Source organism: Artemia sp. Qi Xiang Cuo, chromosome 7 (assembly GCF_049724085.1).
Source record: "Artemia sp. Qi Xiang Cuo chromosome 7, ASM4972408v1, whole genome shotgun sequence".
Classification (NCBI taxonomy): Eukaryota; Metazoa; Arthropoda; class Branchiopoda; order Anostraca; family Artemiidae; genus Artemia; species Artemia sp. Qi Xiang Cuo.
Window position 1 is genome coordinate 12,337,724 of NC_142800.1, and position 14,244 is coordinate 12,351,967.

At 36.0% G+C, this 14,244-nt stretch overlaps 1 protein-coding gene across 1 annotated transcript; it reads right to left on the minus strand.

The window, feature by feature from the left end:
• Positions 1-8,638: 8,638 nt before the first annotated feature.
• On the minus strand, positions 8,639-14,131 carry LOC148949959 (histone H2A-like). Its single transcript, XM_089091376.1, has 3 exons — positions 14,004-14,131; positions 10,662-10,869; positions 8,639-8,899 (listed from the first exon to the last, which is right to left on the minus strand). The coding sequence occupies exons 1-3, from the start codon at positions 14,023-14,025 to the stop codon at positions 8,719-8,721; spliced, it is 411 nt and encodes a 136-aa protein (XP_088947502.1). The 5' UTR covers positions 14,026-14,131; the 3' UTR covers positions 8,639-8,718.
• Positions 14,132-14,244: the final 113 nt, after the last annotated feature.

Consider the following 14,244-nt stretch of genomic DNA (forward strand, 5'->3'; position numbering starts at 1 on the left):
TAGCAAGAAAGAAAGAGAAATATTGCAGTCGAAACTTTAATTTACTACAATCATTAATACTCCTCTTAGTTCATCCACATGCGACGATTTAAAGAAATCATTTGTGAATGAATTACGGTAAATGTCCATAATTATAGGAAGTTACCCTTAACCACAACTTCAAGTGTGAAAAGACTCCTTTTTCCTCCTTGCCATATTTTTGCGGCTTGTGTTGATAATTAAAAGACATATTGTTTCCATAACATTCATAAGGTGTTGAACGGGCATTCTGTGCTTATAGGTTTTGTAGAGCAAGTGTTTAACTGTAACAGGGTTCACCCAAGTCAATTCACTCAGATTGGGAGTTCCTTCCAGAAACTTGTCAGGTTGGCATTTTGTGTATAATTAGAAAATTTCAAAAAACAGTAATTTTACGGAAAATAAACGCGATGTTTTCTTATCCCAAATTCACTTATCTCTTTAGTTTTTAGGAAAACTGTAGGTATTTTAAGGTAAACTTATTATTTTGGTGCCCATCAATTACGCTATTACTCTAGCTAAACAAAATTTTAGGCACGCCTGCTAGCTGATTCTTTTTTTTGAAGTTAGAAACTGTTTGGAAGCATTTGTTTATAGAAGTTTTGCTGTTATGGGGAGTTTTTGAAATGGGAGTAAGCAGTCTTTTTGGTTTGATTGATGTTTTGTTACTAACTGTTCTGTTAATTTTGAAGTATTAAGAACTTAGTTCCCGAATTTCTAATGTTAAGTGAACAAGTATTACTTGGGTTCCTGCTACGTTTCTCTGTTCAACTTTTTTTCGTAAGATTAAGTTTGTATTTGAATATTATTTTAATAAATCATGTGCTTTCTTGCATTCAATGCCTTTTTTGCAGCAGGTATCTATTTAGGTAATATGCATCAAAGGTAATAAGCTTCATTTCAAGTAGGGGGATCTGGAATATCTCCCCTTCCTCAGTTGCGTCCTAAAATTGTTTGTCCCATAGTTGTTCCCGCTCACATCCCTCGCTGAATCCGGGTTCCAGTTGTGGCTCTAACTTACGTGCCTGGATTTAGTATTCTCTACCAAAAGACGTGTGCTTACACAAAATCGGTGAAAGATACCTTCCCCACAGTGATTGGCAACCTTTTTAGTTCAAAAAGCCCAACAACCTTTTTAGTTCAAAAAGCCCAACAACCTTTTTAGTTCAAAAACCCCAACAACCTTTTTAGTTCAAAAAGCCCAACAACCTTTTTAGTTCAAAAAGCCCAACAACCTTTTTAATTCAAAAGCCCAACAACCTTTTTAGTTCAAAAAGCCCAACAACCTTTTTAGTTCAAAAAGCCCAACAACCTTTTTAGTTCAAAAAGCCCAACAACCTTTTTAATTCAAAATGCCCAACAACCTTTTTAGTTCAAAAAGCCCAACAACCTTTTTTAGTTCAAAAAGCCCAACAACCTTTTTAGTTCAAAAAGTCCAACAACCTTTTTAGTTCAAAAAGCCCAAAAACCTTTTTAGTTCAAAAAGCCCAACAATCTTTTTAGTTCAAAAAGCCCAAAAACCTTTTTAGTTCAAAAAGCCCAACAACCCTTTTAGTTCAAAAAGCCCAACAACTTTTTTAGTTCAAAAAGCCCAACAACCTTTTTAATTCAAAAAGCCCAACAACCTTTTTAATTCAAAATGCCCAACAACCTTTTTAGTTCAAAAAGCCCAACAACCTTTTTAGTCCAAAAAGCCCAACAACCTTTTTAATTCAAATAGCCCAACAATCTTTCGATGGCTGAGCAACAAAAAAAATGAAGAGCCGCAGTTAGGGTGTAAAATTGTAGCCATAAGCGTGCGTACGTAATGTTCGATTTGTAGTCATATTTGAAAATATCTTATCAAATACTTAATCAAACCGAAAATTTATCACATTTTTTTTCCAGCCTAATCTGATTCGAGACCTGGGAAGTAAAATTTCTAAATAGTATTAACATCAGCGTTTAACAGCTCATAACCTTCTGTAAAACAAACTTCCAAATATAAAACACAGCTCCGTGTATTTTCAACTTAACACTAGACGTTGATAATATTTGATTAATGGCAAATGAATTAGCCTATTTTTCTGCACTCGTAGGACTACTATGTCTGACAGTTCAAATCCATTTCTCAAACTTCGTCTTTGAACTGTTTTCTCTCATTTTATGCCAGGAAAACTACAAGTGCAAACCCGACTTCAAAAAGCTTATTGCAATTGATTTCTCTAATTTTTTACGTTCAATATCAATACCAATTATTGAATTGCGTTCGAGAGTAGTTGCTGAAACCTATTAAATTCATTATTTGTTTATTGTGCCTCAGATCTCAATAAACGGCAATTCGTTCTTATCTAAATAGAAAGTTCCTTATGTATTCATCTATCAGGATAAATTCCAATAATTCGATCCTGGTGATTTGATCATGCAAAAGCGTCTCAAGAACAATCACGATTTATTTTGTTTGATTTTCAAGAATAGTTTTTGGTATAATGGGAACACCATCGGCGTATAGAGGGAAATTTAAACCACTAGAATTAAGCCGTTTTGACTCTTTATTTTATTTTTCAAATTGCTCGCGAAAAATTAGTTTTACGGGCAAACGACGTTCAACAAAGTACGATAATTGCATTTATTCAATAAGTATTTGCAACTAATAATAAAAAGCTACATTGAACTTAGCGCAAATGTTATTATAAGTAGTTCGATAGCACAATGGGGTGTGATGCATGCGAGAGTAAAGCAGCAATATTGCTCACGGTTTATACACCAAATTTTCTTGTGAAATGAACCAATACAAAATTTTTGATTGATTCAAACATTTGAATTGTGTGGAGTACCACCAATTCTCTATTATTCATGTTGACGGGTTCGTGTAGAGAAGTTTTCATGCGTTCGTTTTTTTAGTGTGGCTCATCTTGATTTCGGAACATACACGATGAGAATGGCGAAGAGTGACTCAAGGGCCGCAGGTTACCGGCGATTTCCCCCCCCCCCTCTCTTGTAGCTGGTCTAGAGGACGCCCCAGCGAAACTTCGATATTTGTAGAATTCACTGACTTACAAATTCCTTGTTTAATGTGCTGAATCACAAACCAGGTTGTTATCAAACAGAACTAGCCCTTAATGGTACCTCAATTATGAACGCTTTCCCATTGTCCTGTGTAAGCCAAATATTTGTTCTGTGCAGCCTCTAAATTTTCTGAAATCGCTCTAATTGTCTTTCAGCGCCTTTTGCGCAGCATCTAACATTCTTCGTAAAATAACACACCTGATTGGCTTTCTACCGTTGGTGAACTAGCTTATCCCGCTGTAATTCGAAGACAGGAATTTGTCTTCTTTCTTACACATAGGCACTATCAATGTTAAAAGAAAATCTTCTGGAACAACTACTTTACCATGAAAATCTTGTTTCCTAGCTTCTCATTCTTTAAATATAAATTCTCTTCTGGTACTCATTGCTACAGAATCTGTCGTGGTTGCTTCGCTCTTTTTTAGTCTTTGGATTGTACTGTCATCTCATAACTGATAACTTTTGACTATGTCCTCTGCATCCTGAAGTTGTCAGAAGGCAAACAATTTTGCAAAGGGATAAAAACCAACTGACATCGCTACGAGAATTACGGCTAGTTTGTCTGATTGAACATGGAATTATTAGTCTTTCTAAGCGAAAAATTAAGCAAAATGGAAAGGCAGTGTGGTCTAAGAAATTATTTAGTCTTCCTAAGAAATGTGTAAAAAAAGAAGACTAACTGAACCAGGGGCATTACTAGCGAAACTGTTTGGGGGGAGCGAGGGATTTTACTGACTGGCTGGTCATGTTTACCGACGGCTTTTTTTTTAAATAATTAACATAATGTCCGTTTTGAATACGAAACTTGAGAGCACAGTTCAGCCAAAAGAATCGTAACCTGAAGAAGAATAGCCCCTAAGTTCATCGTCTCGTAAGAAGCATGTGTACAACTAAGTGCTGATCTAGTTGAGAAAAGAGTAATACATGAGTAAAAAAAAACGATGATATGATTTATGTACAAACAGAACTCAGAAGTGAGAAATTGATCATTTCAATTAGAATATACGGATTAAGCAAAGAACGACGAAAATGCAACAACAAAACCTCAGTTAAAAAGTCAAACGTCTAGGTTTGGTAGTCTCAAAGCACATAATGACGAGGCGATCGGGATGGCCATCGTCCATCATTGTACGCAAACGTGTCACGGCCAGTTTCAGTTCGCTGAAAATTTTTTCGCCATGCCCAAAGTTGGTGATGCCGTTAAACTGAAGTTGTTAAACTGAACAGAGTCGGGAATATTCATTTGACCGCATAAATTTCACGGAATAGAGTCTCCGTAAGATGGTGTAATCAATGGCTTTATAGTTTTTGGCCTCAGTCCTAGTAAATAGCTCTAACATGAGTTCCAGGGGATCCAGGTCTTCTCCCGGAAACATCTTCGTGACTTAGGAAAGGCTTTTATAACTGTCGTCCATTTTCCCGAGTAGACTTCTGTACGCTGGCTCCAAAAAAGAGGAGCTATCACGGATTGCATCGTCCAAGTCATTCATTAGGACTCTGAGGACGGCACAAAGTTCTTTAATATAGAACAATTTCCAGTCATCCATTGGTTCGGCTCAAGAATTAGAAATTTCCTCTGAATAACGAGAAGGTGGACGCCTAGAATGTTGTTTAAGTCTGAACTTGTCATGGGCTATTGAACCAACATTTTCCACTGCTGCTTTCAATGCCTGATTTCCCTCGTTCTCTCTCTCTCTCTCTGATCAGTCTCGGAGGAGAGCATATAAGATGTCGCCCCAAGTCTTGTGTTTGCAATCGCCAGATCAAACTGTTCAATCTGAAGCTTTTCTGCAAGGCCTTTCATCTTGAACATGACATCAGAATAAAATCAAAGAAGATAATGTGGCGATGCAGAACTTGGGCTATTTCTTTCATCATTTTGTCTTCGTTCTGTTCTATTAGCTCTTTGAGAACTTCAACAATAGTGTCAAAGCTGGTCCACAACTCTCGCTTGGACTTCCATTTTGTCATTGACAGATTCTTAAGCTTCAATGTCGATTCAACACTCAACTGCTCGTTTGTAAGCAATAGCTCGTTTCATTCGACCCGTAAAGAAGACGTACAATTCCTGTAAGATTTCAAACATTTTTAGGACTATGGAGGTGTTACTGCAGGCGTGTTCCACAACGGAATTCTCTCTATGAGCCATGAATTAAATTTAGCGTACTTTGGCTCATATATATTCTTGGACGCTCTGTACAATACCAGACATATTGCTTGCATAATCATAGCTTTAAAAAATGAGCACCTATTTGCTTTCTCCTTCGTTTTTCTAATATTTCTAGAATTTTTTTTAGAAGTTATTAACAGCGAATTTGATTCTATTTGTTGCTTATGTGGCAAAGGGGTTGCAAACAACCTGATCGGCAGCTAAAATCCATTTGGGCTCGTTGTTTTTGTGCAAAATGTCATTGATCCCTTAGAGAGTGTCTTTGTCAAATATACTCATGCACCCCAACCCTATATTTTTACTCGATTCATTCTTGAACTAGTCGCATCTAATTCCTTTCATTAATCTATTCCTTTGTACTTGAGATCAATCATCCAACTCACGTAACTTGCAAGTTTTTAAACTGACATGCGGGTCCCATGGATGGGCGTCATTCTCTTTACACCCACAGCTCATAATCTACAAACCAACTAACATGTTGTCAAACATGACTGCGACCTTGCCGCCTTATAAGTAACTGGTACTAGTTGGTACCGAATGAAGTTTTCGCCCGTTCTTTCCAGTCAGTATAACCACTGCATTTACAGACTGAGATCAGAATTTTGGAAGGTGTCATGTTTATTTCAGTTTTTTCATATTCTTTATTTAACCGAATGAAAAATTGTGGCACCATCCGTAAAGCAAGGGTACGAGTTGGTAAAATCGCTGCATTTACCGACCAAGATTGAGATTTTGGTAGATGTAATGTCATCATTTTCACGTTCTTTATTTGACCAAATGCAAAATTGTGGTTCTGTCCGTAAGATCACTGCACGAGTCGATACAACCGCTGCATTTACCGACCAAGATTGATATTTTGGTGTGCAATGTCAGTATTTTTACGTTCTTTGTTTAACTGAATGGAAAATTGTAGCACCATCTGCAAAATTACGGCATGAGTAGGTAAAACTGCTGCGTTTGCCGACCAAGATTGCGGTAGATACCATGTCAGTATTTTCGTGGCCTTTATTTTACAGAATGATGTTTTTTACTGAGTAGCCAAAAACAATGGGAGGGGCGTTCCCACATACGTGACGCCTCTGAGCTGAACACCTATTAAAACACATCTGCAATGGTACATTCAATAGTATATCCTTCAAATGGGAAGCTTTAATTAGGTTTTAAAAAACAATTTATCCGGCCAGTAAACGAATTTTTCGACTTTGGACCGAAATAGAAGCGAATCAAATGTTCATCCATATGCAGATATTTTTAGTTCTTTGGATGACGTCAAATTCGACTATCGGAGCGTATTTCAGATTTTGTCAAAACCGTAAACCAATTTTTCATTTGGTGTTTTACGGACAAATTGGAAAGCAAATCAACTAATGAAAGTATTTTTTTTTATTGAAACCATATTTTTTATGCTTTAATTAGTTTTTTCTATTCTGTCATTAAAACGTCAGCTGAAAACAGGACTTTATTGAGAGTCTTATCACATTTAGCTTCCTCTGGAAGTGTTACTTCTAAACATCCTTAAAGGAAATCCTAATAAAACATTTCTTTTGCCCCCTGGGCCCACTGTAGGTCTATCATATGTGAAAACTGGGACTTCCTACAATCTTTATTTTGGTTGCTTCAAATCATGCAGTTTTTAGGGCAGTACTACATTTCCGTTAGCGTTGCCGCGTGAAAATAAATAAGAGAACTATTAAATTTGCGAATTAGTTAAATTTGACGCTTTCGCCTGTAAAAATTCAAACAAAAACAACCAATTGATTCCCAAAGATACCTTCACCTTCTTAAGCTGTTTGATACGACATGACTTTACTTACTTTTCACGCACGTTTTTTTTTTTAATTTGTCGCCCAGTACTACTACCACCAAAAACTGCCTAATTGCATATGGATGTGTTATTCGTTAAAAGCTGAAGTCCAAATTTCGCTAATTTAAGGTGTATATTGTTGAGCAAATTTCCGCTTGACCAATTCAAGCAATCGGATTTCATTTTCAGTGTCCTTGGTACTTAAATTTCATCTTTATTCGTCACCACGATTACGCTTGTCTCACACCAGTACGATAAATTCTCGCTTCCTACCATTATAATGCATAACGTTCTGAATATGGGTCCTATCAGCAGCGTCAAGTTCATTAACTATATGCTCAGCCGCTCCTCTCAGCGGTTGTGGTAATCCGAAAGGCAGTGTGTTATATTTTATTAATCTGTGATTTGCAGGTTATCTCCTCAAAACAGGGAAACTATATCCATCACATCAGTTCAGTTCGTTTTCTCCTATCTTGTTTGATTTCCAAGATACTTAGATGTGGGTTTTCCTAAAATCATCTTTTCTTACTCACAAATAATAGGGGTGCAGCAATGCCCAAAAAAGTTTCTTTATTGCAACTCAATGATCCTAACTAGGTGATATGGTAATAAAATCAAAATATTTTCATTTTTTTCCTTTCTTCTGAAAGATTTGTATTGCGTCATATACTTCCTAGTGGGTTATTGCAGCTTAAGTTTTAATCCCTCTTTCAAAACCTGCTCTAACTTCGCTGTGAGTTGCCGCATTCTTATCAGTAGATATGAAACACGATTTTCTTCCATTAGATTGAGGGCATTTTGATCAATTCTAAACAAGCCGTCCCTTTCTCCAAGAGCCCCTTTGGCCAGAGTATCTGTTAGACCAGAACATACGCTCTTGATAGTTCGATAAGCTTCCATGATGCTAAGGTCCATTGGACAAATAACCGTTTATTGCTTGTGAAAGAAGATTCCTTTTTTAATAAAAACAAAATGACTGATTGAAGAAGAAAAATACTTATTTTGCGAGAAACACTCAAATTTACTGAATAAACAAAAAAAAATAATTATTTTCCCAATATTGAATGCAAGTTTGTTTTGTTTCAATCATGGTCTAGTTCCAGAAGGTCATGCACCACATACCATAGGTATACCCAACTTTGTTACTGTGATCTACTTTTGGCTCATATTTTTTTGACCAGCATTCAAGAAGTAAACTGTTGCATAATGCTTATCCAGTTCTTGTGAATATGGGGGCGCTTGTAACCACCAAGTATCACCAAGCCCTTTAATTGATGAATAGCTTTTAGCTGAGCAATAAAATCTACTGTGCAGAACAATTATTTCGATGGAATACTTGTGATTAAATGGGTAAATATAGTTACAAACACCCAGAACAGAGCTTTGAGTGAGCACTAGATATAGCAACAAGAATTTCGCAGAAAAGAGTTTTTACTTGAATACTTCATCATTTTGTACTCATGTTTTTTCAGTTCAACTGACATTCACTTCCAAGGACATTCCCCTTTCCCCTAAGGACATCCCAATGTTCTTGTCATAAAAAAAAAAGAAGACAAAGCTGACAACCCTACCCTACAAGTACCATCAACTCTGCAATATTTGATGCACTAACTCTACTTTATTTTATAAAATGCAAAAAGAAAGAGAAAATAAATCAGGTCACAATTTTCTCCACAGTCTAATATTCCTGGGACTGTCCACCACCCTTAGCCTTTGCTGAAGCTCCTTCAGTCTTCTTTGGCAGAAGCACAGCTTGGATGTTTGGCAAAACTCCACCCTGAGCAATCGTGACACCACCAAGCAACTTGTTCAACTCTTCGTCATTTCGAATTGCCAGCTGAAGATGACGAGGGATGATTCTAAAAATAAATTTTTTAGAATCATCTAAATTTCGGATGATCTTAAATCTAATACAACCTAGATGATCTTGCAACCTAAGCAAATATTTTTTCTATACGAATTATACCTGTCTTCAGGAGAGTAAACGCTCAATAGTTTGTTATTTAATTGGAAGCTACATCACTCCCCTCTATTCTCAACCGATGAAACAATCCAGCATGCCTTATTTAATTGTCAGCCACTGAGTGTGGAGAATATTCCCTTTTAATGCCTCTGCTACATTGCTAATATTCCAAATACCTATACTGTAATTCTTAATTCTAACATGCCTTGGCACGAGCATATGAAGATTTTTAAGGCATCTATTGATATTTTAAAGAAGTCTAATTTATTGTTGTTTATTAATGCATAATAAAGTCACTAAAAAGAATGAGGTTATTCATCATTTGTTTTGGAGAGTGCAGAAGAGAGCAGGAACGACCATGAAGAGCCGTATTGGTACCGTTACAGATGAGGACAATGGATTTCAAAATATTGGATGATACTTTTTGGAGAGTCAAAGGGGCGAAAGGACTTATATATAGGACAAAGGGGCGAAAGGTACTTCATATACCCTGCTACAAATTTTACTTCATATACCCTGCTACAAATTTTTGGAACAGGAACCGGAAGTAGGAAATTTAGGAATTGTTTGATGAAGACCCATGTTAGATGCCACCAGAACTAAGAGAATATTACAAGAAGACAAGTCAGTGCTTTCAAAAGTTTTATAGCATTAAGAATGATTTAGAGCCAAAGAGACTGGGTGCCATATAAGTTGAAGCAATTATTTTATTTTAAAAAAAGTGAATCAATTTTTAAATTGACCTGATTAACAACAATGATCAAACTGGTGGAAAAACTTTAAAAAATGTGGAAAGAGATAGCCAACACATCTAATGAAAAAGCAGAAGAAAAATGTACAGAAATAAAAAAGAAATGATACTATTTAAAAATATAAGCAGAAGTATTTACTATTTTTAATATTCTGGGTCATCCCAAATATGAGATGATTGCTCCCTTCAACTCTAACTCTATACACTAAAGTTTAACTGTTATAAAGCAATGAAAAGGACGATCACGCCAAATGTTTCTTGGGGTGGCCAATGTACAAAAACAATAGGAGGGGAGCAGATCTTTTTAAAAAAAAAATTTCTAACATAAGGCAATTTGTTATTTTTTTCAATAGAACACCTAAGAATGGTGTTCACTGCATTTCCACAAGACAAATTACAAGATGTTACAGAGAATTTTCCTGATGACAGTGAATAGCATACAACCTAAGCAAATATTTTGTCTGTATGATTAATAGCCATCTTGAAGATAATATAAGTTAAATACTCAAACAAAGAAACCAATATGAACTCACTCACTCTTTTTATTGGTTTCTTTGTTTAAATATTTATGTTCAATTTTGCTGAAGATGGATATTAGTCATTTAGCCAAATTATTTAAATTAGGTTGTATTTTATTTACTGTCTTCAGAAAATCCCTCATAAACTTTGAATATCCCTGATATCCTAAACTTCTAATATACTTCTTATACCTCTATACTTCTTATATCCATTGTCTTATGCAAATATTCCGTAAAACTAGATATTTTTAATGGTATTGTTTGGCTTAAGAAAGAGGATCTTCATGTTAATGGAACCTTAAACAATTTAGAAATACTGTTTTTAATTAAAAGATGTCAATCCTTTGAAAAATATAATAAAAAGCAAGTTAAAAGAAATTGTAGCTTGCCTGGATTTTTTGTTATCACGAGCAGCATTGCCAGCTAATTCAAGCACTTCAGCTGCCAGATACTCCATCACAGCTGCTAAATAGACAGGTGCTCCAGCTCCAACTCTTTCAGCATAATTTCCTTTTCTTAACATTCTGTGGATTCTTCCAACAGGAAACTGGAGGCCAGCCCTTCCAGAACGTGACTTTGACTTGGCTTTAGTTTTTCCTGGTAAAATTCAAAACATACTTTTAAAGCAATACAAACAAAATATTCATGGAGATGAAATACTGAAAAACAATAAGACCAGGGAAATTAGATTATTTCTTTTTCTCAAAGCTAGAGAGCCATTAACACTAACAACAGGTCTGTTCTCCACTGTTGTAATCTGGCTGTAACACCCCTCTCAAATTGGGTATAAGACCAATGAGACAAAGCTAATATATTGACTACAACATAATAAAATAATCTTTTTATCTTAATCACCATGATTTTTTCTAGTTTTCTTTCTTAAAATCATATGATTTTTTGTTATAGGAATTCTCTCTTGATTATTCTGAAGTCTCTATTGGTAGCAATTCTTTTTAATCTTTGGAAGCAGCAATATTGGAGATTGTGATGCAGTAAGAAAAAGAAAAAATCAATAACAGAATTTAAGGCATATGAATGGTGTATACATGTGCATATAAAATAAAGAAGACATGGGATGGATGAAAATAGTGTTAAAAAACACCCATGTCCTAATCTAATCTAGGCAATTGATCCCTAAATTTCGAAAAATACCCCTTTGGCATCTTCATTGAAAAATAAATTTTTCAGTATTTCACTGAAAAAAAAATTTGCCCCATGCACACACATTTTCATGAGTTAACACCCTACTTAAATTAACATATTCTTGGCTGAGTTTTTGTAAAAGGTTGACGTCTCTACCAGAATTCTATATTTGTAGGTCATCAGCATAGAGTTCAAACCTTAAATTTTGCAACTAGAAGATAAAGATGAAAAGCTTGAAGTGGGTCCATGAGGAAGGCCCCTGGTAATCTCCTTCATCTATCCAATTATTAATAAAGAAGTAGACAAAGACGTTTTCTAAAGAGTTAAAGAGGCTGAGTTACAAGGTCGACCCTTAAAACGTACAGGGATTAGGAGGCACAGTTGGGGGGCTGTTAAAGAGGCTGAGTCACAAGTTCGAACCTTAAATCGTACAGGGATTAGGAGGCACCCAGTACGACGTGATTTGAGTATTCAGGAATTAAAAGCCTTAACACAAGAATGTTCAAGAGCGGGGGGTTTGGGGGCGGCAGCCCCCCAACTTTAACTCCTGACACGATCAGCTAACAGTTAGTCAAGCAATAATAAGTAATAAACTGTACAAAAACGTGCAGAAATTATTTGAAAAAAACTACGTTTTCTAAAGAGTTAAAGAGGCTGAGTTACAAGGTCGAACCTTAAAACGTACAGGGATTAGGAGGCACAGTTGGGGGGCTGCCGCCCCCAAACCCCCGCTTTCGCAGCCTTTAAATATAAAAAAAATTTCTTTAAACTGAAAGTAAGGAGCGACATTAAAACTTAAAACGAACAGAAATTATTCCGTATATGAAAGAGGCTGTGCCCTCCTCAACGCCTCGCTCTTTACGCTAAAGTTTTTATTGTTTAAAAAAAGAGTTGTGAGAAAGTCAAACTTTAGCGTAAAGAGCGAGGCGTTGAGGAGGGCACAGCCTCTTTCATATACGGAATAATTTCTGTTCGTTTTAAGTTTTAATGTCGCTCCTTACTTTCAGTTTAAAGAAATTTTTTTTTATATTTAAAGGCTGCGAAAGCGGGGGTTTGGGGGCGGCAGCCCCCCAACTGTGCCTCCTAATCCCTGTACGTTTTAAGGTTCGACCTTGTAACTCAGCCTCTTTAACTCTTTAGAAAACGTAGTTTTTTTCAAATAATTTGAATTAGTAACCTACTTGTTCAGAAAAGAAGCAGGATTTTAACTGTAAAAAAATTAAGTTTCTAGGTGGTATAATACAGTAATTAGAGTAGTTTAAATGTCAAAAAGTTTTTAAAATGATTAATGCATCGCAGGTGACTGGGAATTGGAGACTTTTGTCCGTGAATAGGCTGATGATTCATTCCTATCAAAGATTCTGTCCGAGAATAGGCAGGTGGCCGACTACTGGGTGTCTTACCCTAGGGTAAGAAAATGAAACTTTCAGGGATGGGTCTACAGGCTAAAGTATGTCCTGGGAATATATTTTGAAGTACCCACCTCCACTCCTTCTCCCTCTAGTGGGTCCTGACCTTTGATGACCTTTAAAAATCTTGTGTTATAAAAGTGAAACCTTGCAAAATAGATTTTCTGCTTAAAGGAAGTACAGCAAAATTGTTTTCAGCTTAACGGCTTTGCTCAATCCAATTTAATAAGGTTTTAAAGATATGCAAATACATTTCCTAAATTTTGGAAATAAATTATTTATGTGTCTTAAAATTCTGCTCAAATAACTGAAATTGCATTTTCAGAACTAAAGCCAGAGAAAAAGAAACTGATGACTGAAAATTAAGGTAAAATGTTGTTTTGTCAAAATTTCAATGGGTATAGACCTGTCATGTAGGCAAATTTCAGGACCCTCTAGAGGGAGAAGGAGTGGAGGTAGGTACTTCAAAATACCTTCCTGGGACATACTTTAGCCTGTAGACCCATCCCTGAACGTTTCATTTTTCTAACCTAACCCCATTCCAAGATAGCCAAAAGTAGCTAAAGTAGAATTTTACCATCATTTCTATTGGAAATGAATTTCAGCCTCCCTCCCCCCTATACAGCCTATGCTAATTCAGGGTATATATTTCTACATTAGGGGGGGGGGCAACTTTTATTTCTGATGTGAATGGGAGATAAGTTTAAACTTTACCCCCAACCCCCCTAATGTAGAAATATATAGCCTACCCTGAATTGGCATATATAGGGGGGGGCTAAAAATTCATTTCCAATAGAAATGATTAGGCTATTATATTTGTAATCAGCATAAAAAAGGCATCGAATGGTATATCCACTTTAGTTATTACTCAATAATATGATTTGTATATATTTACCCTTTTTTATGCTCTTTCATTTTCATTTTTAATAGCCTACCTTTGGGGCCCCTTTAAGGGCTCAAGATGCAATTAGCCCCAGAAGCAATTACTGAATTATGAAAGAGCAGAAAAAAGGCATCAAATGAAGTTTTCACTTACATCTTAGCTAAATTTTATAGCCCACTAGAAATGTACAGGCAAGTAGCCCCCTTGTATTCTTAATATTTCCTTCTCAACAACCCAAAATCTGGGCTTATATCTAATGTAATAAATTAAAAATCTACGGCATTAAAGTATTTTACCTCCTTTGCCTCTTCCAGTCATTTTTGCTTTCAATCAATTGGACAACTTTATTAAATTAACTTTCAAATACTAGATATCCGGTATTTTTGACGTCTTTTCTTAGCTAGAGGCGGGATCTTTGGTTAGGCTCCACTCACATCTGGATGTTAAGCCACGATTTTACTTGCCGTTTTAAAACGGACGGAATTTCCGCACGAATTGCTAAATCCGCATGAATTTCCGCAATGTGTAAACGAACCA